Source organism: Lithobates pipiens, unplaced genomic scaffold (genome assembly GCF_037356315.1).
Source record: "Lithobates pipiens isolate NorthernLeopardFrog02 unplaced genomic scaffold, aLitPip1_a1.2 Scaffold_19, whole genome shotgun sequence".
Lineage (NCBI taxonomy): Eukaryota > Metazoa > Chordata > Amphibia > Anura > Ranidae > Lithobates > Lithobates pipiens.
Window position 1 is genome coordinate 62353266 of NW_027507764.1, and position 24687 is coordinate 62377952.

Sequence of the window (24687 nt, forward strand, 5' to 3'; positions counted from 1 at the left end):
TATGTTAAATGGACTATAGTGTGTTTCTGCAAAACTGAAAACGCACTAAAAAATAAATTGGTGTGAACCAGTCCTAAATACTGCTATCCCACCAACAATATTATTAAAATGTACAATATTCGAGGTGCAGCTCTTAAAGAATCTAACACGAAACAAAACACATGTCAATAAGAAATCATTTTAATTTTACTTCAAAGATAGCGCATCATAAGTTATAGATCTTTGTTAAAAGATTACATACACCAGTAGGGTTTGATAAAAAAACAAAACAAACAAAAAAAAAAAGTTCAGTTTGCACAGTTAGCCATCATTTCCTGTAAAAGACAATTTAAATAAATGTATTTTGTCTTTCTTGAAACTGCAATAAAGTTTGTAGTCCAGACTTGCAGACTCTTCGTTGCTGTACTCCTGTAACCACAGAGCTCGATTTTCAGCTGTAAGCAGCCTGCTGCATAGAATATGGAACCTCCAGCAATGTCCACATGCTCCATCTTTGGTGAGGTACTCGCGAGAAGTGCTGCACATATATATATGGACACTGAGGGGAACTGTGGAATTTCTTATTGTAACACTGGGAGAAAATGAGAATGAGATTATAGTAAAGGCGTGACTCAAGCAAATGCGCTACAAAGGCCTATCTTGGTACATACAAATCAGAAGCAAGTGTGCAGACCTGTAAACGCAGTGCAGAGCAGGATGGATAAAAATGTATGTTTTTTTTTTTTTTTATCAAAATTATCGGATTTTTATTTATTTTAATCTGATTTTTTTTTTAATAAAATGCTATTGGAGTAAAAATCTATCTAAAGATAAATTTTCTTTTTAAAGGTACATTAATAATTTAGTTTATTCAGCAATAAATGGAGCTTAGTTATGTAGCATGAGGCTGTATATCCTGCAATAGTTACATTTTTTTGGTAAACTCATTCAATGAATCCAAGCTCTGCAAGCTGAGATAGCATGCCCTACATTGATGCATTCACAGGATTTCACAGTAACCCTAAAATAAAACAAAGTTCAGGAATATTCCTTTATCCCATTGTTTTGCAAATCTATGTACACTACAAACTGTATGATTGAATCAGTTCTGATATCGTTTTACTAACCTGACAGCTTATTATTCTAAATAGAATCTTTAATATTTGCAAACAAAAATGAAGGTTTCCTAACTACCAGCAAGAATAAGTCCTTACATTTAAAGAGCACCTGTCATTTCAGATCCATCATGGCAGCGCCTGTTAGCGGGCATCCACTCACCTGCTGCCGCCACGTCCCTCACCTTGTTATGTCACTGCCCCATTAAAGTGAATGGGACTGTTGGTGAGTCAACACAACAGCGGGTCAGAGGAGGAGCCGCAGCAGGACAGAGATGACAGTTGCCCTTTAAAAATTTGGATTTAAATCAAATCCACCCTGGTGCAGGGATCCCACCACTATAGTCCTCAAAGAGACAGAAGAAACCATCAGGGGCTATAGTCCTCCAGCATCCACCAAACATTAAATTATCACTTGGGTGAACAGACCTTTTGTTTTTTTAAATAATAAAAAGATCTTATGAAAATTAAAAAAGGAAAAAAACTTAATTTCATAAAAGTATAAATCGGACGCCAAAACTTTGTTCCCCCCCCCCCCCCCCCCATTTTGCACAGGGTAAAAGAGAGTTTAAACCTTTTTTCTTTGCCATCTACACAGCATGGGGCGGTTGATTTACTATAACTAGACTGCAAAATCTGGGGCAGCTCTACATAGAAACCAATCAGCTTCCAGGTTTTTTTTTTCTGTCAAAGCATAAAGTGGTTGTAAACTCCGTTACACCACTTGTATCTACAGGTAAGCCTATAATAAAGGCTTACCTGTAGGTACTGTGAATATCTCCTAAACTTGCACTGTTTAGGAGATATTCAGAGTGCACGCAGCCGGTGACATCAGGTGCAGTCGCTCTGAAGTTCCGGCATACAGCAACGTGCTGTAAACGGCGGCTCCCACCACTCATGTAGCCACAGGCCGCAAACCAAGACTGGGTGAAGATGGAAGCCCTCTCAGTGGTGACAGCATGGTGCTGGAGGGCTTCGTTTTGAGGGAAGCCTCCCATAATGTGCTAGTATGCAAAAAATACTAGCGCATTATGACATTGACTACCGCTTTAATTGAACAAGCTGAAGTAGCCGATTGGCTACCATGCACCAGATTTTGCACTCTCCAGTTTCAGTAAGGCTGGGTTCACACCTCCAAAGGATGCGGCTCGCAGCAGGGGTCCGGTGTGTCCCTGTTCTCCATTTCAGGGACAAATCAGGGCCAAATTTTTGCCTGAAACTGAGCCAAAGATGCACAGCACTCCTGTGAAAGCTGCTCCATAGCCGCAATGGAGATATGTGAACTGGCTCCATAGAGAGCCGGTCACAATCTCCTGTCATGCGAATTGGATGTCCTGTAGACACAACAAACAGAGATCTTTCCAATGTGAAGGAAACCCTCTCTTAGCCCCCATACACACTATTAGATTTTCTGATTTTTGTTTTCAGATTTACCAAAACCATGTAGTGCAAGGGCCTGCCTGATTGCATACACATTGAAACTTTTAAGGTTTGACCTCATATTATATGGTTTTGGTAAATGTGAAGACAAAAATCTGCAGAAAATCTAAATAGTGTGTATGGGGCTTTAGGACCCTCTACATGTTACTATTTTACCATACAATCTTTGTACAATTACATTTACCAAAACAATGACATATATGAGGACCCATGTAATCTGCCCAATCAATTTGTATCTAAATAGGCAGACCCTTGCACTAGATAGTTGTTGGTAGGTCTAAAAAGGAGATTGTAGCATGTGTGTTGTGTTTTGAAGAAAGTGAATCTCCCTAACAGGTACGCAGCAATAAAAACCACAGGGGTTCTAATCCCTCCCCACTAGCCAAAATAAACAAATAAATAAATAAATAAAAGTTTTCCCCTTTAGGCTGCTTTCACACTGATCCACTTTGGTGCAGGTGCTTAGATTAAGAATAAATAAATAAAAAAAACAGAAGAAAAATGCATCCCTTTAACTTTTTATGTAGCTCTTCACACCGGTCAGTTGCGTTTAAAAAAAAAAATCCTGCTTGCTGTATGTTTGGTCAGGTTAAAAAAAAAACACACAACACACACACACACCACCTCCCTATTGAAATAAATGGAAACTGCATAAAAAACACAACACGCCTGTGGGAAGGTCTTTGTGATGTAAAAGAGGGGCTTGAAAATGCATTAAAAATGCACCATGCGTTGCAGTAAAAATTAACGCAATGCACCAAAAAAGTGACAACGAATATGCGTTTTCCCATGCGGTTTTGCTGCAAAGCAGTGTGAAAGTGCCTTTAGTTATACTTAAAAAATAAAATTTGAACTAAAGCACAATTCATTTTAAATGTAAACCTTCAGTACATCTCTTTAATGCATACACATTTCCCCATGTTTAGTCTCCTTACAAACAATAGAATTATAGAAAAATAGCATTTGATCCTGTTATAAATCCAGTAAGCTCTTAGCTTTCTGTAGTGAGCTGACAACACTTCTGCCGCACCGAAATCCAAAGTAGTGTTGTCAGCCCTGCCCCCCGCGTTCAGGTACAGGTGTACATTCAGTGTTTTTAAAGAGACGAAAAATAGGTAATTGTATATGTATTGGAGCAATGTAGCTGATCTGGTTTGACTAGAGCAGGGAAGGATTAAACCCATAAATTTGTTTTTGTTTTTTTACTGCCTGTGTCCTGTTGGGGAGATTTCCCTTCAATTCCTGTCCCAGAGACACAACAGAAAGCGGGAGGAAAGCTCTACACAGTAAGGGAAAATTCCTAATGCCCCATAAACGCGATCAGGAATTCCGTCAGAAAAAAACTTGTTTTTTTTCAGACGGAATTCCGCTCAAGCTTGCCTTGCATACACACGGTCACACAAAAGTTCTCTGAACTTTCGACCGTCAAGAACGCGGTGACGTACAACACTACGACAAGCCGAGAAAATTAAGTTCAATGCTTCTGAGCATGCATCGAATTGTTTTCCGAGAATGCACGATTTTTTTGCACGTCTGAATTGTATACAGACGAACGCATTTTCGGATAGGAACTTTTTCCGGCCAAAAAATAGAGAACCTGCTCTCAGTCTTTTGCTGGCTAGTATTCTGCCAGCTAAAGTCCGATGGAGCATACACATGGTCAGAATTTCTGACCAAAAGCTCACATTCCGACTTTTGCTGGCGGGATTTCCGATCGTGTGTACGGGGCATTAGTTGTCACCGGAATAGGTGTACCCATTGGAAGATTATTACTCACCTCTTGTTCTGGTGACAACTGTAACCGTTTTGGATTTCCTGCCGTTTTCTGTTTCAGTATTAAATGGTCCCCATATAAAAAGAGGGTGAATCTACACCAGCAGGGACCCAAACAGCAAGAAAAAAAAAAAAAAAAAAAAAAAAACTTGATGGGATTTTTCCACCCAAAACTGAAAATAATATTTTTGCTATACATACAGTAACTGAAATATCACCAATGACTGGACTGACCCTTTTAAAATGATGCCATTGCTACGCTTTCATAACTGATAGCTGGAATCCAACTGGTTGCTATAGGTAACAGACTTTTTTTTTTTAAAGAAGATTCGATGAATGTGGCAGTTGTGTCTCCAGAGAGCGCTCCTTCTGGTTCCTGCAAGCATTAGAGTCATTTCTAAAAGATCCTCTACTGTCACCATCCTAATCATTCAAAAGTTCCTCTACAGTGTCCAGATATTTATGAGATTATACATTATTGCCGACTGTGTCCTTAATCGTGATGGCGGGTGTAGGGCCAATGTGAGTCCAAATAAAGCCTCTCTCGGGGCGGGAGGGGAGAGTCGGGAACGGCGAAGAGCGAGATTTGAAGTACTCAGAGGGGGCGTGGCAGACAAAGTCCAAACAATCCATTTTGCGGGGAAGGTCTTCATCTGGTCCTAGAGGAGCCAAAACAAAGACATCAGGATTAAATTATATCAAGTAGTAAAAAATACTCAAACATGTTGCATGCTAAGCATTAACAAGGTTAAAGTGGTTATAAAGCCTAAATATTTTTTACCTTATAGTGTTACTAAACCCAGTGATATCAAAATAGTTCACCCCCCCACAGCTTATAAATCTTTTTACATTAAAATATTGTCACTATATACCTTTTTGGATGATCTGTATACCACGGTTACATCATAAACTGCACAGTTTCTTCAGTGCTGAGCGTTCAGGAAGGAGGAGATTTACACTACCACCTGTATACATGCCCACATGTGTGATGTTAATATCATGTGACCTGGCTAGTTCTGATCAACCAAGTAAATATTCTCTTCAGCACAATGGACAACTGAGCATGTGCAAGTTGGCTACTCTGCCTGTGTTAGCTGGCCTTCCCCAGATAGACAGTGCAGGAGGGGGAGGATCTGTACATACAGGAAAAAACTGCTTTTTTTACACAAGGCAGAGGATTAAGCCCTTAAGTTCCACAGTGAGTATAACAAGCATGCTTTACTGCATATACAGACTGATTTTACTGTTGTGGGTTTAGTAATACTTTAATGCATTCCTTACATGAAGGTAAATAATGTTAATGCATTCTTATTCCATCCGGCGCTGCACACCTCTGCAGCTCTACTCTACCTTCACTTCCTGGCTTTGTTGAGGCAGAGGGATCAATTGGCTCCTGCTGCTTTCAATCAAAGCCAGTGATGATGGAGCCCCGCATTCAAATGTCAATTGATACAGACAGCGAGGCTCAAGAGCAAGCCCACATGAGTGCCCCATAGAAAGTGATGCAGGAGAGCAGCCAGGAATGCCAGCAGGGGACCCAAGAGGAGGAGGTTCGGGCTGTTCTGTGCAATTCAATTGCACAGAGTAGGTAGGTAGAACTTTTTTTTCCCCCCCCCCCTTTAAAATTTACATTTACAACCACTTTAAATCCACCCATGAATTGTACATGTGTGAGTTCTGTTTCTACAAATATTTTTCTTCCCCCCGTCTTAATTTTCCGATCATGGATGGTTTTAGCCTACTTTATTGTGGAAGCAAACTTTTTGTATTTAAAATCCTCTGACAAGTAGGGTATTTATGACAGAAAAGACCCTATTGGTCTCTTCTGCCATAAACGCATCCTTCTGCCTGTCAGCTGTCATGTTCACTGAGCCATGTACGCGCTGATCAGAGAACATTTACAGCCCCGATGTGGTCCTGATGACATCTGACACATCCAGTTGGTATTTAGGGGGTGTATTCAAGTTGCTTTAGGCTTATGGAAAAGGGGGGCAGACAGAGGATCCTACGTTTTTGGGCCACGGTATCCAATTATGTGTGCTCAGGGTGTGGGTGATGAGAAGTGGGAGTAAGAATAGCTCACTTTTTGATTAGCAGGGGGAAGGACAAACCCACCTTTGCCGTGAGGGGAAAGGCTGGGACTGCAGCCCAGAATACCGGTGACCATAACGGTATTACACTAATGCACGCCTCTATTATTCCCTGTATGCGTATGAGGTGATCTTTGAAATACCAGACGGAAGTTGTGGCTTTATTGATCAGCGTTCTTACCAGGAGGTGGAGTGAATATGGGGTCTGCGTTTACCATCATTTGCATGACCATCTAAGCTGTTACTATTTACTACAGGCTTGTTTTTAAAGCCCTTAAGGTTGAGGGCACACCTGAAGGGTGAGAGTGCACATGGCAAGAAGACACCAATTTGTTTCACTTATTCCATTGACAGCCCTATGGACTATTTTTGTGTGCTTGCAAATTAATATTGAGGACTGTGTATATAAACACTGAGCACTTGCACTTTATTTATTTTTTTACTGAGCACTTGAACTGTAATTGGGGATACATTTTATATAATATCACATAATATTTTATTTTTAGTATATTGTATACATTTGCTACTCTGTCACATGTTAATTTTAGCGTAGCACATTGGTTATATATGTTTGCATTGTCACATTTTGAGGAAGTGGTGGCAGCTATTTCCTAGTATAGTTATTTTAGTTTGGTGAGGTTTTGGCAGCTCACAAGGTTTATATATACACACACACTATATATATATATATATATATATATATATATATATATATATATATATATATATATATATATATATACACACACACACACACATATATATACATATATATATATATACATACATATATACACATATATACATATATATATATACACACACACACACACACACATATATATATATATACACATATATACACACATATATATATATATATATATATATATATATATATATATATATATATATATATATATATATATATATATATATATATATATATATATATATATATATATATACATACATATATACACACACACACACACACACACACACACACACACGTTCTGTGCAAAACCACTATACAGGGGAGGTAAGTAACATGTTAAACAAAAAAAGAGGGGAGACTTTAGTATCACTTTAATACTGTATAATAAAAATACATTTCTAATTGTGGGAGAGTCCGCCCTGTCTTTGCATAAAATGCAAGACTGCAGCTTTTTTGTTATTATATTTGTATCTTGATGGGAGAATGCAGAGAACAATAAAAGCAGCACTTTTAGAGAAAGCTCTGTACATTGATGTGTGTTGGGTCCTTTTGTGATGCTGAATTGTCTGTTCCCTATAGATATGCAGCGCTCACTAGGGAGACAGTCTCTCGGTCACAGGTTGTGTAAAGGGAGGTTGTGTTGTGCAGAACACAACCCATCAATTAGACACCGGCTGCCCGGAGACCACTGCAATCTCATTGAGAATGGACAACGCAGCATTGCAAGAAAAAAAGTGATGCTGTGGTAAGTCAGAGCCTAGTGACATAAATGGTACATGGAGGTTTCCTTGAATCAGCCAATGTAATAGCAAATTAAAAACAAACATATGCAGTATGTCTCTGCAATATTACTTTCTTTACGGTTACTTGATGATCTGACAGAAATCCAGTGAGCTCCTACCCTCCGTTCGGACTGACAACATAATGCCTCTGCTGCACTGAAATCCCAAGCAGGGTTATCAGACCTATAGGACAATAGAATGTTTCCATCTCTGTCCCATATACAGAGCCTGCCCCAGGAGCTGACGTCCCCCCCCCCCCCCCCCCCGCAAACTTGGTGATGACATCACATCAAGTAATAAAAGCCATTTATCTCCAAGGTACAGGTTAAAAAGGGAAAGAAAAAATATATGATAGGCTGCTTTAGAGTATGTCCTTTCTCAACCTTTTCAAAACTTGATATAAGTTTCTGGTCTCAGGGAACCCCTGCTGGTGGCGGTGGGACCTTATCTGAGAGGCAGAAATTGCTCATTTCTCAAGGAACCCCTAGCAACCACTGGAAGAACCCTGGTTGAGAAACCCTGCTCTAAAGAATATGTGGGAGTAAATTTGGGTAATGTCTGGGTATACACTTTAATGTTTGCAAAACCTTGTTTCTATGTGTAGTTTGTTAAATAACATCAGATCTTGAGAAATTTGCATCTGGATGTAGTCATTAGTTTTATTGTACAGTCTGGAAGGATTCAATGGACGAAGGCTTGTTATACACACCTATGATGTAGGTAGCTGGATCAAAGTGATCTTTGGGACTGGCGGCAGTTGGGATGAGCCAGGTCAGAGCCGCACTCTTCTCACAGTACTGATCCTGAATGAAGCCTCTGATCTGAGCATAGTACATCTTTCCATCATCCTCATCAATGACAGACACCACATCACCGACCTGATAGTACAGTCCCTGCAACAAGTCACACCCTGTGAGTTAATGACTCATTCAACACTACTTAAAATGTTTTAAAAGGATAATTTTATTTAGTTTTGGATAGTGTGTGGAGGGGTTAGAACCTCTGTCCAATTTTTATTACTTTCTGTGTCCCCTCACTATCTTCCCTGGTGCCCTGTCACTGGGAATAAAAGTAAGAGAAAACCCATATTTCTGAGTTGTCACCAGAACTTAACAGAGGGGAAATTCTCCTGACAGAGCATTTTTTCCAGTGACAAACATCTAAAAGAAGATTCACCTCACTTTGGAGAGATTTCCTCTACTTGTTGTGTCTACAGGACAGGAAGTCAAAAGAAAATCTCTGAATGGGACACCGAAGGAAAAAAAAAAAAAAAAAACAGCGAAACACACAGTTCAAAGAATTACATTACTAGCTGAAATCACAATCACAATGTACCCAGAAAGTGAACAAATATTGGGGGTAGCAGGGTCATTCACTTTTTCACTGACTCCCTCTAGAGTACAGACCCAAGTTTTGCTCCCCGGTACAGCTCATGGTGTGCATTCACTACTTCCAGTGTGATGGGGTTGGTACGTTTTACAGTCAGAAGTCCTGTTCTCCATGCTAGAGTGATTAAAATGAAAATTAGGCCACCAAGCATGAAGGGATAGCATTTAACCCTAAGGGATAATTGCGCAGAGTAATTATAAAAAAATAAAAATAAAAAAAATAAAAAATTAATTGTAAAAAAATGTTTACAACAGGGTGTGCAAGTTCCTAAGCTGTGTTTAGCATTGCTTTAAAGTTACTGCGGGACATTCATCTACTCTGTTACACAGCACAGAGTAGTAGGATGGATTAGAAGACAGATTTACTATTAGCTTGATTCATAAATGTTCTCTGCTGCTCTAAAATAGCACTGCATTGGAATAATACTTGCTCCCAACCAATTCCTAATTATGCCCCTCTTTAGAGAAAAATTTGGTTTCATCTTTAGTGAAAAACCAACCATAGGAAAAAGTAGTACCCGGTGCAGGGGTCACAAATATGTATAAAAAAAAAAAAACACATCACACAGACTTTGCTTAACAAGAGGCAGCCAGATTTGTGTCCAATTGTGGCGCAACTCTGCTTAACAAAATGTCCTCAATTGTGTCTAAACATGCAGTATTTTTCAGCCAATACAACTGTGAATAATTCTTCCTTATTTGAAGCATCAATTTATTTAAAAAAAAATATATAATAATAATTTAACAGCAGAAAAAGGTCAGTATATACAAGAACGTACCTTATGAAATAAGGATTCTGAAGTCACTATGGTGGACACGGCTTCCGGAGCCTTAATAGGCTAAAAAGACAAAAAAAAAGGAAATTGTAAATGTTAACTGTATAGATTTAAAGACGACCTGTATGAATATGAAGCAAGTAAGCAGTCATTGCCCCACCACAATTATTGATGGATGGTTTGCTACAGATAGGAGTACTGCTAATAAACACGCTATGTGTATTGTTTTTGATGACCCCCACCTGATGGAAACGGTTTTAATCCTTAATTAGCAGGTTCCGTGTAGATTGTTGCAATACTGACCTCTTTTGGTCATGTAGAACTATGCAAGCTTGAATGTCCTGTATTTTATTTGCCATGTTACATTATTGTCTTGTTTTTTCGTAAGAGTTTGGAGATTATTGATTATTGGACTCCTCTGCAGACATCGTTGTTTCTCCATTCATGTACATGCCGTTTTTAATTTCTTCTAAATGTGAGTTTTTTTATGCCTATTCATTAAAAAATCTTTTATGAGAATATTACGCTATGTTAGACCTTTGCTTTTATGGTTTTATGTAAGAGACCATTACGTCATCTCACATTGGATATTAATGAACATCCCGCCTATGTGACATGGTGGTGCAAGCTGAGTCTGTGGAGTATCTACACCTATCGGGTGAATTCCATATATAAAGCCTATATGACTTGGGGGGCATACGCCTGACTAAGTCCAAGTCTTCTGGTAAGCCTCCCCCAGTTTCACGGTGGTGGTGGTGGTGATGCATGTTTGAAGAGTACACAATTTCCTTTGGAAGCTGTTTCTTGGAAAGTTGATTCTTCTAAAAATGTATTTTTTGGACTTTATATTTTGGGACTTACTTAGCACCTGCACTTTTTTGGATAATTGTTCACGAATGATCAATATTTATAGTTTTATTCATTTTTTTCACTTGTACTTGTTTTTTCATAAGAGTTTCGAGATTTTATATATCTCTATATCTATCTATATTTATTACTGATTTGTGTTTTAAAATGCTAACTTCCTGGCTGGTCTTAATACATCCCACAGTAATATATCATTTTATAAAGGCTGCAAGGTGGGGCAGGCAACATTTATTAGATTTAATTTTATTGAACTAAAGTTTGCAGATTCAGGAAGGGTTTGAAAAGAGCTTTCAAATAACGGATTCCTTATCTATAATTTACCAGAACATTGCTTTTTGCACACAGTGTGACATTGCCACATTTCCTTAGCTATTGTTACCTGTACTCCAACAGAGTTGATCTGAAATGTCCAAGGGTAATTGTTAAAGATACAAGAGTTTCTTATGGTTATTCATAATCATTTAAAATTATGTGGGATTGTTGATGGTTTAGACATGTGGTTTTTACATAAAGGGACTGTATTGTGGCAATAAAAAAAAGGTAAAGTGTCTCTTTCAAGAAGATAGTTACTCATCTCTTCCACTATCCAGTGTGTAGATCTCTGCTGTACTGAAGGAAACCCAATGCTTGATGGATCACTATGCGAAACTTTAGCGCAGGTGTCTCTAACTGGTGGCCCTCCACCTGTTGTGAAACTACAAGTCCCATCATGCCTCTGCCTGTGGGAGTCATGCTTATAACTGTCAGCCTTGCAATGCCTCATGGGACTTGTAGTTTTGCAACAGCTGGAGGGCTGCCAGTTTGAGACCCCTGCTTTAGAGTGTGCCACCCTCTGCACACAGTAATCTGATCCACTGGCCCCTACTTAACTGCCATGACCTTTAGTGACGTGTAGGCCTGCAGGAGGAACCACAGCTCACAGAAGAAGACAGCAAATCCAACACTGATGAAAGTGTTGAATATTGAAAAATCCCCAGACAGCAGCATCTCTTAAAGTTGATGTAAACCCGAAATTTGAGCTGGGCACATATCTGCAGTGTTTTCTTATCTCTCTCCAAAGCCCTGTGTCCTGTAGCTGTCTCCTGCTAAGTTCTTCTGTTATCAGCCTGATAACTTCTGACAAGTTCGCCTTCAATTGAGATAAAAGCAGCCTCAGGTTTTGTGTTGGGGAGGATGCTATCAATAGATTAGCAGAGTGCTGAACTATTCAAACAGTTCAGAAGTCTTTTTCTGTGAGGAGAGGGGATGTATGCCTTTCCTCCAATCAGCTGTCTTGGCGGTGAGCCCACTGTAGTGCTAAACAAGAAGAGAAAATATAACAGGAACTTTCTAAAGAATATATAAAGCTGAAGGCAGCAGATATACATGTAAAACTTATGTAGGGAGATTTGTTTCATCTGAGGCTGTTCACTTCACTGGGTATGTATATGTGAGGATTTACATCCACTTTAAGATCCCTTTCACACTGGGGCAGCATTAGCGATAAAGCGTTGCTCACTTTAGTGGCGCTTTTCGGCCGTTAGCGGGGCGCTTTTAACCCCAAAAGCAATGGGCAGAGGCGTTTTGGGAGCGCTGTATACCGTCCCGAAGATGCTGCTTGCAGGACTTTTCCGGAACGTCTCGCAAGTGCACCGCCCCAGTGTGAAAGCACCCATTGTAATGAATGGGAGGCAGTTTTCAGGTGCTTTACAGGCGCTATAACGTCTGGAAACTGCCTCAGTGTGAAAGGGGTCTAACTAAAGCAAATATTGACAGCACAAGCAGGGTGAGTATTTTTGCAGGGGAGACATTTCACAAATGTTTTTTTTTTGTTTTGTTTTTTTTAGCAAAACAGTCCCTTTAAAGTGGTTGTAAACCCTCCAAAAAATAAAATAAAAAAAAAACCCACAACCTACAAGACAAAAAGGCATAATGAGCTAGTATGCAGTGAACATCCCCTAAACAGTGCAGGTTTAGGAGATATTCACAGTACCTACAGGTAAGCCTTATTATAGGCTTACCTGTAGGTAAAAGTGGTAGTACAGGGTTTACAACCACTTTAAGCAAATCTCCCTTTATGTTCTTTCAACATTACATTCTTAGATTGAATATGCTAGGATTGTGAAAAGTCAATGAAAAAAAAAAAAAAAAAAAAAAAAAAGTTATCTGCCTACATTTTTCAGCTTAAAAATATGCCGCCTTCCTTTGCCTTTGGTGGAAACCTTCTTTTCTACAGCAGGAGCCGACTTATATTTTGTATTCCTTAAACGGGCAGATCTTCTGTGAATTTCCTGCTTGGTCTATGGAAATGGGGAAAAAATAAAAATAAATAAAAGAAAGATGTGTCAGTATTTTAAACTGTAAATACTGCAAAATGTACAATAGTTAAAAACAAAAACAGGTTTCCCATGTTCAGCACCTAAACCCAGGACATGTTGTAATGAAAATACTGACCTATGTCCACATATGCCTGACCTATCTTTCTCTAACGGTCATGTTAAGTATTAGTGAGACCTCATCTGGAATATGCAGTTTTGGGCATCAGATTATATATATATATATATATACACACACACACACACACACACACACACACACACACACACTGGACGAAGGGAAACCAAACTGATAAGAGACATGGAGGAACTCAGCTATGGGGAAAGATTAGTGGAAATTAATATATTTTTTTCTTGAGAAAAGGAGATTGGGGGGGGGGGGGGGGGGTGATCAACATGTATAAATACTCTAGTAGTCCATACAGTGAACTTGGTGTAGTTATTCACTGTAGGGTCATTACAAAGAAGGGGGCATTTTTTATGTCTGGAGGTAAAGAGATTTGAGCTCCACATCTGGAAAGGCTTCTTCACAGTAAGAGTTGTGAAAATGTGGAATAGACTTCCTCCAGAACTAGTTCTGGCCAGCACAGTAGACTGTTTTAAAGAAAAAGGAGCTGGATGAATTCCTAAGTACAAAAATATAACAACCCTAGAGATCGTTAATCCTGGGAATATCCAACTGCCTTCAGCGGTACAGGGAGGATTTTTTTCTCCTGCTGGAGCATATTGAACCATTTTATAGGCTTTTTCTGCCTTCCTCTGGATCAACTGTGGGTAAAAGGTTCTGTACAGAGAGGTGTTCTATTGGTTGAGTTAGATGGATTGGTGATTTTTTTTCAACCTATGCAACTATGATTTGTGAACGATATTTGCTTAAAAATTACTTAAAATATATTTTGCAATACAATGCTTCTTACTGCATGCTGACAGAGCTGAATAACTACCTCATCCCTCAAGTGTACTCACCTAGAGAAGCAAAGGCGAGGGCAGGTCTGCTATTAAGAGCTGATTACTGAGTGCACTGGGTCTAATGGGTAGCTACTGGACTGCAGTCAGTCATACTTAGACGCCCTGTGCAACTGGGAGGATGAAAATTGGAGTGTTTAGTATAATCCCCATCTAGGTATTTTATTAATTGGGCTATAGAAATCGTTTATGCATTTACTTAACACTGTACAGTGCGAAGAGCCCGCTGTTTACTTTTCTGTGCTAGTGTTGAGCTGCATGCAGGCATCCCATATTCATGAACGGATATAGGGTTTAACCTTAAACAAGCAATAAGGATGTGGAATTCTCTTCCACAAGCAGTGGTATCAGCAGGGAGCGTAAAAAAAAAACCAAAAAAAAAACCTATCAGATGGGCACCTTAACCCGCTTCAGCCATGGAAGATTTTACCCCCTTCCTGACCAGAGCACTTTTTGCAATTCGGCACTGCGTCACTTTAAGTGACAATTGCATGGTCGTGCGACATTGCACCCAAACAAAATTGACATCTTTTTTTTTTCCCCCACAAATGGAGCTTTCTTTTGGTGGGATTTGATCACCTCTGCGGTTTTTATTTTTTGCACTATAAACAAAAAGAGTGACAATTTTGAAAAAACAAAAAGCAATATTTTTTACTTTTTGCAATAATAAATATCCTCCAAAAATATATATAAACAACTATTTTTTTCCTCAGTTTAGGCCGATATGTATTCTTCTACATATTTTTGGTATAAAAATAAATAAATAAAATTGCAATAAGCGTATATTGATTGGTTTGCGCAAAAGCTAGAGTGTCTACAAAACAGGGGATAGATTTATGGCATATTTATTATTAATTTTTTTTTTTTTTTTTTACTAGCAACGGCGGCAATCTGAAATTTTTATCAAGACTGCGACATTATGGCGGACACGTCGAACAATTTTGACACATTTTTGGGACCATTGGCATTTTTACAGCGATCAGTGCTATAAAAATAAAATAAAAAATGCATTGATTACTGTAAAAATGTCACTGGCGGGGAAGGGGTTAACACTAGGGGGCGATCAAGGGGTTAATGTGTTCCCTAGTGTGTTCTCTAACTGAAGGGGGGAGTGGACTGTGTAGGGGAAGAGATAGATCGCTGTTCATACATCAACAGACGATCGGTCACTTCTCTCCTCAGAGAACCGGAAACTGTGTGTTTACACACACAGATCCCGGTTCTCCGTGTGCCCCGAGCGATCGCGGGAGCCCGGCAGTGATCGCGACCGCCGGGCACTCGCATCGGCTCCGTGGGCAAGCAGGGGGCGCACGGCCCTAGTGGCCACAGGGAAAAGCGACGTCACAGAACGTTGTTTCGCCCAGCCAAGCCATTCTGCTGCAGTACAACTGCGGTGGCTGGTGGGCATGTGGTTAACGATCACAACATATAGGGATATACAATGTACTATTGACAAACAAACACACACACACACACACACACGTTTAACTGGATGGACTTGTGTCTTTTTTCAACCTTACCTACTATGTAATATACAGACTCACCCACACAGCCAAGTTTGACAGATACACAGGGACAGGTGCACGACCTTGGATTTACAGGCTCTATGTTCAAGTCCATGTATCTGTCCAGCCAGTGCATGTTAATACAGTTCTCTCAGTTACCCTCAAATTGAATTGCTCTTGAATGCTGACAGAGCTGAATAATTGCTGAATAATTGCCTCAGCCCTCAGCACAAGTGTCCTCACCTAGACTTGTGTTTCAGAGCAAAGCAGGGGACTTTACTCATTGCCTGCATGCAGCTCAATGCTAGGACAGAAAAATAAAGGGCTTTTCATGCTGTACAGGACTGCGTGTCAGTTCACAAATGATCATATATATTTTATTTATTTATTTTAAGTATTTGCAAAGCTTGTATAACAGTAGTTCAACTTCAACTTCAATGCCTGATCTACCCCAGTAGCTAATACAGTGGTAAAATCATATTTGTCAGGATAATGCAAAAACAGACATTAGTGGTCAGTACCCAACCCGCCAATTGTATTTATGAAATGGCACACCTGCTTAGTGCTGCCCCCATTATTCTGTTGGGAGGTGGAGGCACTGGCAAAGCTGGTCCCACTGTGAGCAGTACTGGAACTGCTGGCACCAGTGCTGCCCCCTCCACTGCCTTTTCCAGTGCAGCTATTGCAGAGAATTTCTCCCTGGTTTCCTTTCTTCCACATAGAAGACGAAGTGGTTTTGCACATACTGCATGTTGGCTTCAGTCCAAGAGGCATCTATTGAGAACATCAAAATTAGTGGAAATAATAAGAATAAAAAAAAAAAAAAGATATACACAAGCCCACACACTACCAGTTATAGCTAGAGCAGCCTTTCTCAACCAGAGTTCCTCTAGAGGTTCCTTGAGTAATTCCTGACTTAGTTAAGTAACTCCTGACAACAAAGTTCTTTTTAGCCATCTGAAAGAGTGGGGATTATTTCCAAAGACCACAAGTGTAAGGAGCATTTATCACAATGACCATTACATCATGACCTGTAGACTTAGTAATCATTAATAAAGAGTTTCCAGAGACTGGCAAATTATTAAAAAAAATATATATATATATATATATATATATGTGTTTCTCTGTATTAAAGAGGTTGAGAAAAGCTGATCTAGGAGGCAAATGTGGCAAGAGGATGTGTCACAGTAATGGGGCGGGTACTGATCTGGGATGTTTTTCTTGTAAAGGCTATGGTATGGAACAGGCAGGGTATGACACAAATGCAAGAGAGTGAAGTGTATATATCTATATAAAAAAAATAAAAATAAAATAAATAAAAATAAAAAAAAAACACAAAAAACAAAGAAAGGGCGCTCTGATCTAGTGCGTTATCCTAAAACCATTGTTTTATTATTATAAAAAGTGGTAAGTATTATACTCACAAATTAGCAATTGCATCAAATTTCATCACATAGTACAGCAATGTTCAGTCCACAGTACATCAAACCATGTAGCAGGAGTTACAGATCCAATAGGTCAACACGTTTTGAGGACTAACTAGGCCTCTTCCTCAGAGCCCTCTGAGGAAGCACTCGAAACATGTTAGCCTATTGGATTTTTACCTCCTGCCACATGGTTTGATGTACTGTGGACTGAACATTGCTGTACTATGATGAGCTATGATGCAATTGAAAATGTATGAGTATAATGCTTACCACTTTTAATAATAATAATAATAATATGGTTTTAGGATAATGCACTAGGTCGGTGCGCCCTTTCTTTCTTGTTTGTGGTTCCAGTCTTCCTCAGTCTTATGAGGGCAGCAAGACTATTCTTATCCTTATTAAGTCAAGATGGAAACGTAGCCTACTCATATTGAGCAGGCACACTCCCAAATCGCACAAGAATGTGTGTTTGTAACCATTTATATATAAAGGACAACTGGGCCAAAAGTCAAGGTGACATTTGAGAGTAAAATAATATTCATACTTGGCCTGAAAAAAGGATATTTTGTGCATTCTCAAACTACCCCAACTGTGACAATCATCCAAACAGTACACAGAGCACATTACCTGAGTTGCACTGACAAATTGCTACTTACTTTCAAATATTAAAAGACCCCTCATCTACCAGTCACCTGTAAGAGATGAAAATGATAGATTACCATTATATATTATGATGTATATATTTATTAGATCACTACAATTTTAAAGTGACTGTCAGACATTTTTAACTTCGGCTCTTTTGCTAGATAATTCTAGATGAGCAGAATTCACATTTTAGCAATAGGCTAATAATTTATGATATAAAAAATGATGCGCTATTTTTTTTGGGGGGGGGGGCAGCATTCTTTGGTTGAATGGTTTTTCAAAAATAATTTAAACATGTGGTTGTAAACCTCAGACATGACATATGAGCAAAGAATATCCCTCTAGTGTGTACTTGTCTCTAGTTAAAGCACTAAGTGTCTGCTGCCTCATTCCTCTGCCATCAGTAGGAGTCACTTCTGACAAGTTTTTATGACACCAAGAGAAAAATGGTGACGAAGGAGGGACCTCCAGCAGATTGGCAGCCTCAGCTCTGTTTCTGTGTGCTGGGTAAAAGGGGGGGGGGGGCTTCCCTCCATTTAGCTCTCAGAACTCCTCACTGAGCTCTGCAGAGTGTAACTTAAGCTCTACACCCTTTTTTCTGCACTCTCAGACACGCTTATAAATTCAGCACTTTGAATAGATGTAGAGAAGACTGCAAATAAACAACTTATGTAGGATTTGTTTCGGTTCTGTGTATCCTGAGGATAGGCCCTTCACTGGGTATATGTATTACAATCACTATAAACTGTAAGTGCACCTTGCTCCAAAATGCAGAGGTCTCAGCATACCTTGGGGTGAATTAAGGAGTTCCTGTGTTCATTATAGAAGAACAGGTCTCCCCATACCCCGAGGTAGAATAAGTCCCCCCAGCTCGCCAAGGCATTTGTATACTCTGGAGAAAAATGAGGAGTCCCAGCAGACGTTGCAGAGGAGCCACTGGTTTCAGCCTACCCTGAGGTAGGATGATAAATCCTAGCATGCCTTGCAGAAGAACCACAGGTCTAAGCATATCCATGGGTGGAATGCAAAATCCCAGTATGACTTGCAAAGGAACCAAAGGAATGAACATACCCTGAGGTGAAATGAGGAGCCCCTGCAGGCCTTGCAGAGAAAGCACAGTTCTCAGCATACCTTAGAATGGAATAAGGAGTCCTAGAATGACTTGCAGAGGAACCACAGATCTCAATATAAGTTCCCAGTGGAACCTCAATTGTCAGCATGCCCTGGAAAAGAATGAGGAGTCCCAAGTATAAGCGGCCAAGGCATTCTCTGCCCCGTATGTACACAAGGGCCATGTATATGTGTGGCTGGGAGTGAGGAATGAGTGAGGAATGCCTCGGCTGCTTATGATTGGCATTGTGCAGTGACCGCTTTCTGGTGGGATAGCTCAGGTGGGTTAAGACTAGGATCTGGACACGCCTGAGCTCATCCCTAGTCTCAACTTCCTTCAGTCTCAGCTTAACCTGGGGTGGAATTTGAAGTCCTAACATGCCTTGCACAAGAACTGTGGGTCTTAGAATACCCTAGCATACAATTATGAGTCACAGCATCCCTTGTACAGGAAGCACAGGTCTCATAATCCACTGGGGTAACATGATGTCTCAGCCTACCCTTTAGAAGAATGAAGAGCCCCAGCTGATCCATCAGGTTCCTAGGGAGGGTGGTGCACCGATCTACCATCAGGTCCCACACTACAGGTGTGAACTTGTGTGCCATCGGTGTGCTGGTTGCCTGCAAAACCAGATTCCAGGATTGGAGATTTCTCTATCCCAAATCTCTAGGCTCCAGGTCCCAAACTCGGTTTTACCAACCACTGAGGAAACTGCAAAAGCATCCTGGAGCCCCTCAACCTGCCTAGTTGAGAACCGTGGGTGACCTAAAATCCATAATAGGGCACCACACGGTCACAACTAGAATAGAATGAGGAGTACCAGCAGGCCTTGCAGAGGCTGCAAAGGTCTCAAACATAGCTTGGGATGAGATGAGGATCCCCAATAGGCCTTGCAAAGCATCCACAGGCCTTAAAACTACCTTGGGCTGAAATGACCAGTTGCAGCATCCCTTTCACAGAAAGCACAGGTCTCAGCAATCCCTGGTGCAATATGATGAGCTCGTTATTATAGATAAAAACTCACCCAAGTTCTACCGCATGATTGTAGAATTATGAGCTGAATAACAGTGCTCAGGCTTGTTGTGTCCCATAAACATCTAAATAGCAAGAAATGGCTGCAACTTGATTGCTTCTTCTTAAATCTTTATTGAGCACCAACAGCAGTGCGACATCAAAAGTGCTAACATATTTCAGCCAGAGCCTTCCTCATAGCAAAAAGATGAGCTTGGTATGCCTTGCATTGGGAACCATGAGTCTCATCATACCCTGTGGAAGAATAGAGAGTCCCAGTAGGTCTTGCAGGGGAACCAGAAGTCTCAGCATACCCTGAGATAGAATGAGCCCCAGTTAAACTTGTAGAAGAGGATCTAGACCTCAGTATGCCCTGGAGTAGATTGAGGAGTCCCAACATGCTTGCACAGGAACCACAGGTCTCAGCATAACATGGGGTGGAATGAGGAGTCTCAGCATGCCCTGGGGATGAATAATGAGTCCCAGAAGGCCTTGCAAAGGAAGCTCCCATTTCAGCATACGATAGAAGGGGACCAAGCTTGCTTGTAAAAGAGGACCCAGATCTAAGCATATGTTGGGTAAGAAAGATGAGTCCCAGCAGGAGAACCTCATCTCATCTTACCCAGTATGTGTCCCAGGCCTTGCAAGGAAACTACAGGTTTCAGCATTCTCTGAGATAGAACAAGCCACAACTTGCCTTGAAGAAGTGGGTCTAGACTTCAGTATGCACTGGAGTAGAATGAGGAACCACAGGTCTCAGCATAACCTGAGGTGGAGTAAGGAGTCCCAGCATGCCCTGGGGATGAACGAGTTACAGAAGGCCTTGTAAAGGCAGTGCCAGTCTCAGCATAAGGTAAAGTGAGGGACCATATCTCAGCATATGCTGGGGAAGCAAGAAATCCCAACAAGGGAACCACATGTCTCAGCATATCCTGTGAAAGAATGAGGAGCCCCGACATGTCTTGCAGGGGAGCCACAAGTCTCAGCTTACCCTGGAGTAGAATGAAAGGGTGTATAGCAGTGTGTAGAGGGTTTATCCATAATTTGTAGTGATAACATGTGGTCACACCCCTTTAGCACCTGATAGTTTATATACAAGTACAAGCTATTGGTATGTGAGTAGGGCCACAATCTGGAAAATATCAGAGATCAAACTTTTTATTCAAAGAAAAAAAAAAAAAAAAAATGAAAGAAAGACTGTTTTGGGGATTTTCAGACAGAACTGTAATATATTATGTATGACAGACTCCCCTGTCAAAGGCAGGTGGCTTTATAAAAGCTACCTGCGCCTTCTGTCACTTACCATACAAAAACAATGTCTTCCTTCAAAAAAATAAAAAATAATAATAATTTTAAGAACATTCGTTTGATTTTCTAATCGTTAGTGGGGTCAAATCGACATTCATTTTTTAACCACAGTGATGGGAAAATTCAAAGGAGCAGAATAAAAAGCTTCTTGGCCAAAGTAATTTTCAGACAGGGTATGTGGTTTTCATTCAGAAATGACATTAATTTTAAAACTGAATGTTAAAAGCAAGTGAAATTTTCAAACGTTCTTTCATTCAGCGAATGTACAAAGATTATTCGTATGAATATTCTTGTCCAAAAATCGATACGTGTATTGCCAGCATAAGGCTCAGTTCACACCTATGCAGTTAGCTTGCTATCCCTTTCTGTAGTGCTTTTTGCACACATGATTTTGCTGCGTTTTGCATTTCTTAGGCTTTTTTTTGGACCAATTTGTTGTTGAGCAGATTAAAAAGTGTGAATCGTGCCAAAAACACACTACATGCTTTTCTGCAGCATTTCTATTAAAGTCTATTGAACCAAACAAGCAAAAAAAAAAAAAAAAGCACAGGTCTCAGCACACCCTGGGGGCAAATGATTGGTCCCAGCATGCCTTGCAGGGGGAAGCACAGGTCTCAGCACACCCCGGGAGCAAATGATGGGTCCCAGCATGCCTTGCAGGGGAAACATAGGTCTCAGCACACCCTGGGGGCAAATGATGGATCCCAGCATGCCTTGCAGGGGAAGCACAGATCTCAGGCACACCCTGGGGACAAATGATGGGTCCCAGCAGGGGAAACGCAGGTCTCAGCACACTCTGGGGACAAATGATGGGTCCCAGCAGGTGAAACGCAGGTCTCAGCACACCCTGGGGGCAAATGGTGGGTCCCAGCAGGCCATGCAGGGGAAGCGCAGGTCTCAGCACACACTGGGGACAAATGATGGGCCCCAGCAGGCCATGCAGGGGAAGCGCAGGTCTCAGCACACCCTGGGGACAAATGGGTCCCAGCAAGGGAAACGCAGGTCTCAGCACACCCTAAGGGCAAATGAGGGGCCCCAGCAGGGGAAACGCAGGTCTCAGCACACCCTGGGGGCAAATGATGGGTCCCAGCAGGCCATGCAGGGGAAGCGCAGATCTCAGCACACCCTGGGGACAAATGATGGGTCCCAGCATGTCTTGCAGGGGAAACACAGGTCTCAGCACACCTTGAGGACAAATGATGGGTCCCAGCAGGCCATGCAGGGGAAGCGCAGATCTCAGCACACCGTGGGGACAAATGATGGGTCCCAGCATGTCTTGCAGGGGAAACACAGGTCTCAGCACACCCTGGGGGAAAATGATGGGTCCCAGCATGCCTTGCAGGGGAAGCGCGAGTCTCAGCACACCCTGGGGACAAATGATGGGTCCCAGCAGGCCATGCAAGGGAAGCGCAGGTCTCAGCACACCCTGGGGACAAATAATGGGTCCCAGCATGTCTTGCAGGGGAAACACAGGTCTCAGCACACCCTGGGGGAAAATGATGGGTCCCAGCATGCCTTGCAGGGGAAGCGCGAGTCTCAGCACACCCTGGGGACAAATGATGGGCCCCAGCAGGCCATGCAGGGGAAGCGCAGGTCTCAGCACACCCTGGGGACAAATGGGTCCCAGCAAGGGAAACTCAGGTCTCAGCACACCCTAAGGGCAAATGATGGGTCCCAGCAGGGGAAACGCAGGTCTCAGCACACCCTGGGGGCAAATGATGGGTCCCAGCAGGCCATGCAGGGGAAGCGCAGATCTCAGCACACCCTGGGGACAAATGATGGGTCCCAGCATGCCATGCAGGGGAAACGCAGGTCTCAGCACACCTTGGGGACAAATGATGGGTCCCAGCAGGCCATGCAGGGGAAGCGCAGATCTCAGCACACCCTGGGGACAAATGATGGGTCCCAGCATGTCTTGCAGGGGAAACACAGGTCTCAGCACACCCTGGGGGAAAATGATGGGTCCCAGCATGCCTTGCAGGGGAAGCGCAAGTCTCAGCACACCCTGGGGACAAATGATGGGTCCCAGCAGGCCATGCAGGGGAAGCACAGATCTCAGCACACCCTGGGGACAAATGATGGGACCCAGCATGCCTTGCAGGGGAAGCGCAAGTCTCAGCACACCCTGGGGACAAATGATGGGTCCCAGCAGGCCATGCAGGGGAAGCGCAAGTCTCAGCACACCCTAAGGACAAATGATGAGCCCCAGCAGGGGAAACGCAGGTCTCAGCACACCCTGGGGACAAATGATGGGTCCTAGCAGGCCATGCAGGGGAAGGGCAGGTCTCAGCACACCCTGGGGACAAATGATGGGTCCCAGCAGGCCATGCAGGGGAAGGGCAGGTCTCAGCACACCCTGGGGACAAATGGGTCCCAGCAAGGGAAACTCAAGTCTCAGCACACCCTAAGGACAAATGATGAGCCCCAGCAGGGGAAACGCAGGTCTCAGCACACCCTAAGGGCAAATGATGGGTCCCAGCAGGCCATGCAGGGGAAGCACAGATCTCAGCACACCCTGGGGACAAATGATGGGTCCCAGTATGCCTTGCAGGGGAGGCGCAAGTCTCAGCACACCCTGGGGACAAATGATGGGTCCCAGCAGGCCATGCAGGGGAAGGGCAGGTCTCAGCACACCCTGGGGACAAATGATGGGTCCCAGCAGGCCATGCAGGGGAAGGGCAGGTCTCAGCACACCCTGGGGAAAAATGATGGGTCCCAGCAGGCCATGCAGGGGAAGGGCAGGTCTCAGCACACCCTGGGGACAAATGGGTCCCAGCAAGGGAAACTCAAGCCTCAGCACACCCTAAGGACAAATGATGAGTCCCAGCAGGGGAAACACAGGTCTCAGCACACCCTAAGGGCAAATGATGGGTCCCAGCAGGGGAAGCGCAGGTCTCAGCACACCCTGGGGACAAATGGTGGGTCCCAGGATGGGAAACAGGTCTCAGCACAGCCTGGAGAATGAATGCGCCCAGCATGCCTTGCAGGGGAAGCACAAGTCTCAGAAAACCCTGGTGAGAAATGATGGGTCCCAACAAGTCTTGTATGGGAAGCACAGGTCTCAGCACACCCTCGGGGAAACGGAGTACCAGCTCACTTGTCGAAGAGAGCCCAGACCATAGCATATAGCGAAGTAGAATGAGGTCCAGCGCACCATCTAAAGAAAGCACAAGTCTCAGCATACCCAGAGGGAAACAATAAGGCCAGGGCTCGGACATGCATGGGATTTATTGTTTAAGAGAAGCCTGGAGGTGTCACCAATCACAGTTCCCTCACAGTGTGGACAATGGCGGTGTATACAGTATATGAAGTCAGGACACACACCTCTCTCTCCCCGCCGTCTCCTCTGATCCCGTTCCTCTCATGTAAACACAGCATTCACTTCCGGGTCACGGCACCTCTCCGTCCTTGATTCGCCAGAAGTGATGGGATGTTTAGATCCGCGGCCAATCAACCGAGCGAGCCCCGATC

At 42.3% G+C, this 24687-nt stretch overlaps 1 protein-coding gene across 2 annotated transcripts; it reads right to left on the reverse strand.

Moving 5' to 3' along the window:
• Window positions 1–162: 162 nt before the first annotated feature.
• On the reverse strand, window positions 163–24687 carry GATAD1 (GATA zinc finger domain containing 1). 2 transcript variants are annotated; one of them, XR_013277496.1, is made up of 8 exons: window positions 24541–24687; window positions 17798–17833; window positions 16270–16488; window positions 13082–13207; window positions 10065–10124; window positions 8607–8790; window positions 4542–4966; window positions 163–571 (listed from the first exon to the last, which is right to left on the reverse strand). XR_013277496.1 is itself a non-coding variant. In XM_077490800.1 (7 exons), exons 3-7 carry the CDS (start codon window positions 16486–16488, stop codon window positions 4776–4778), a joined length of 780 nt encoding a protein of 259 aa, XP_077346926.1. In that variant the 5' UTR covers window positions 17798–17833; window positions 24541–24687; the 3' UTR covers window positions 3403–4775. The 2 variants fall into 2 exon arrangements, 1 of the variants encoding a protein (XP_077346926.1); XM_077490800.1 differs by lacking the exon at window positions 163–571 and having other exon boundaries at window positions 3403–4966.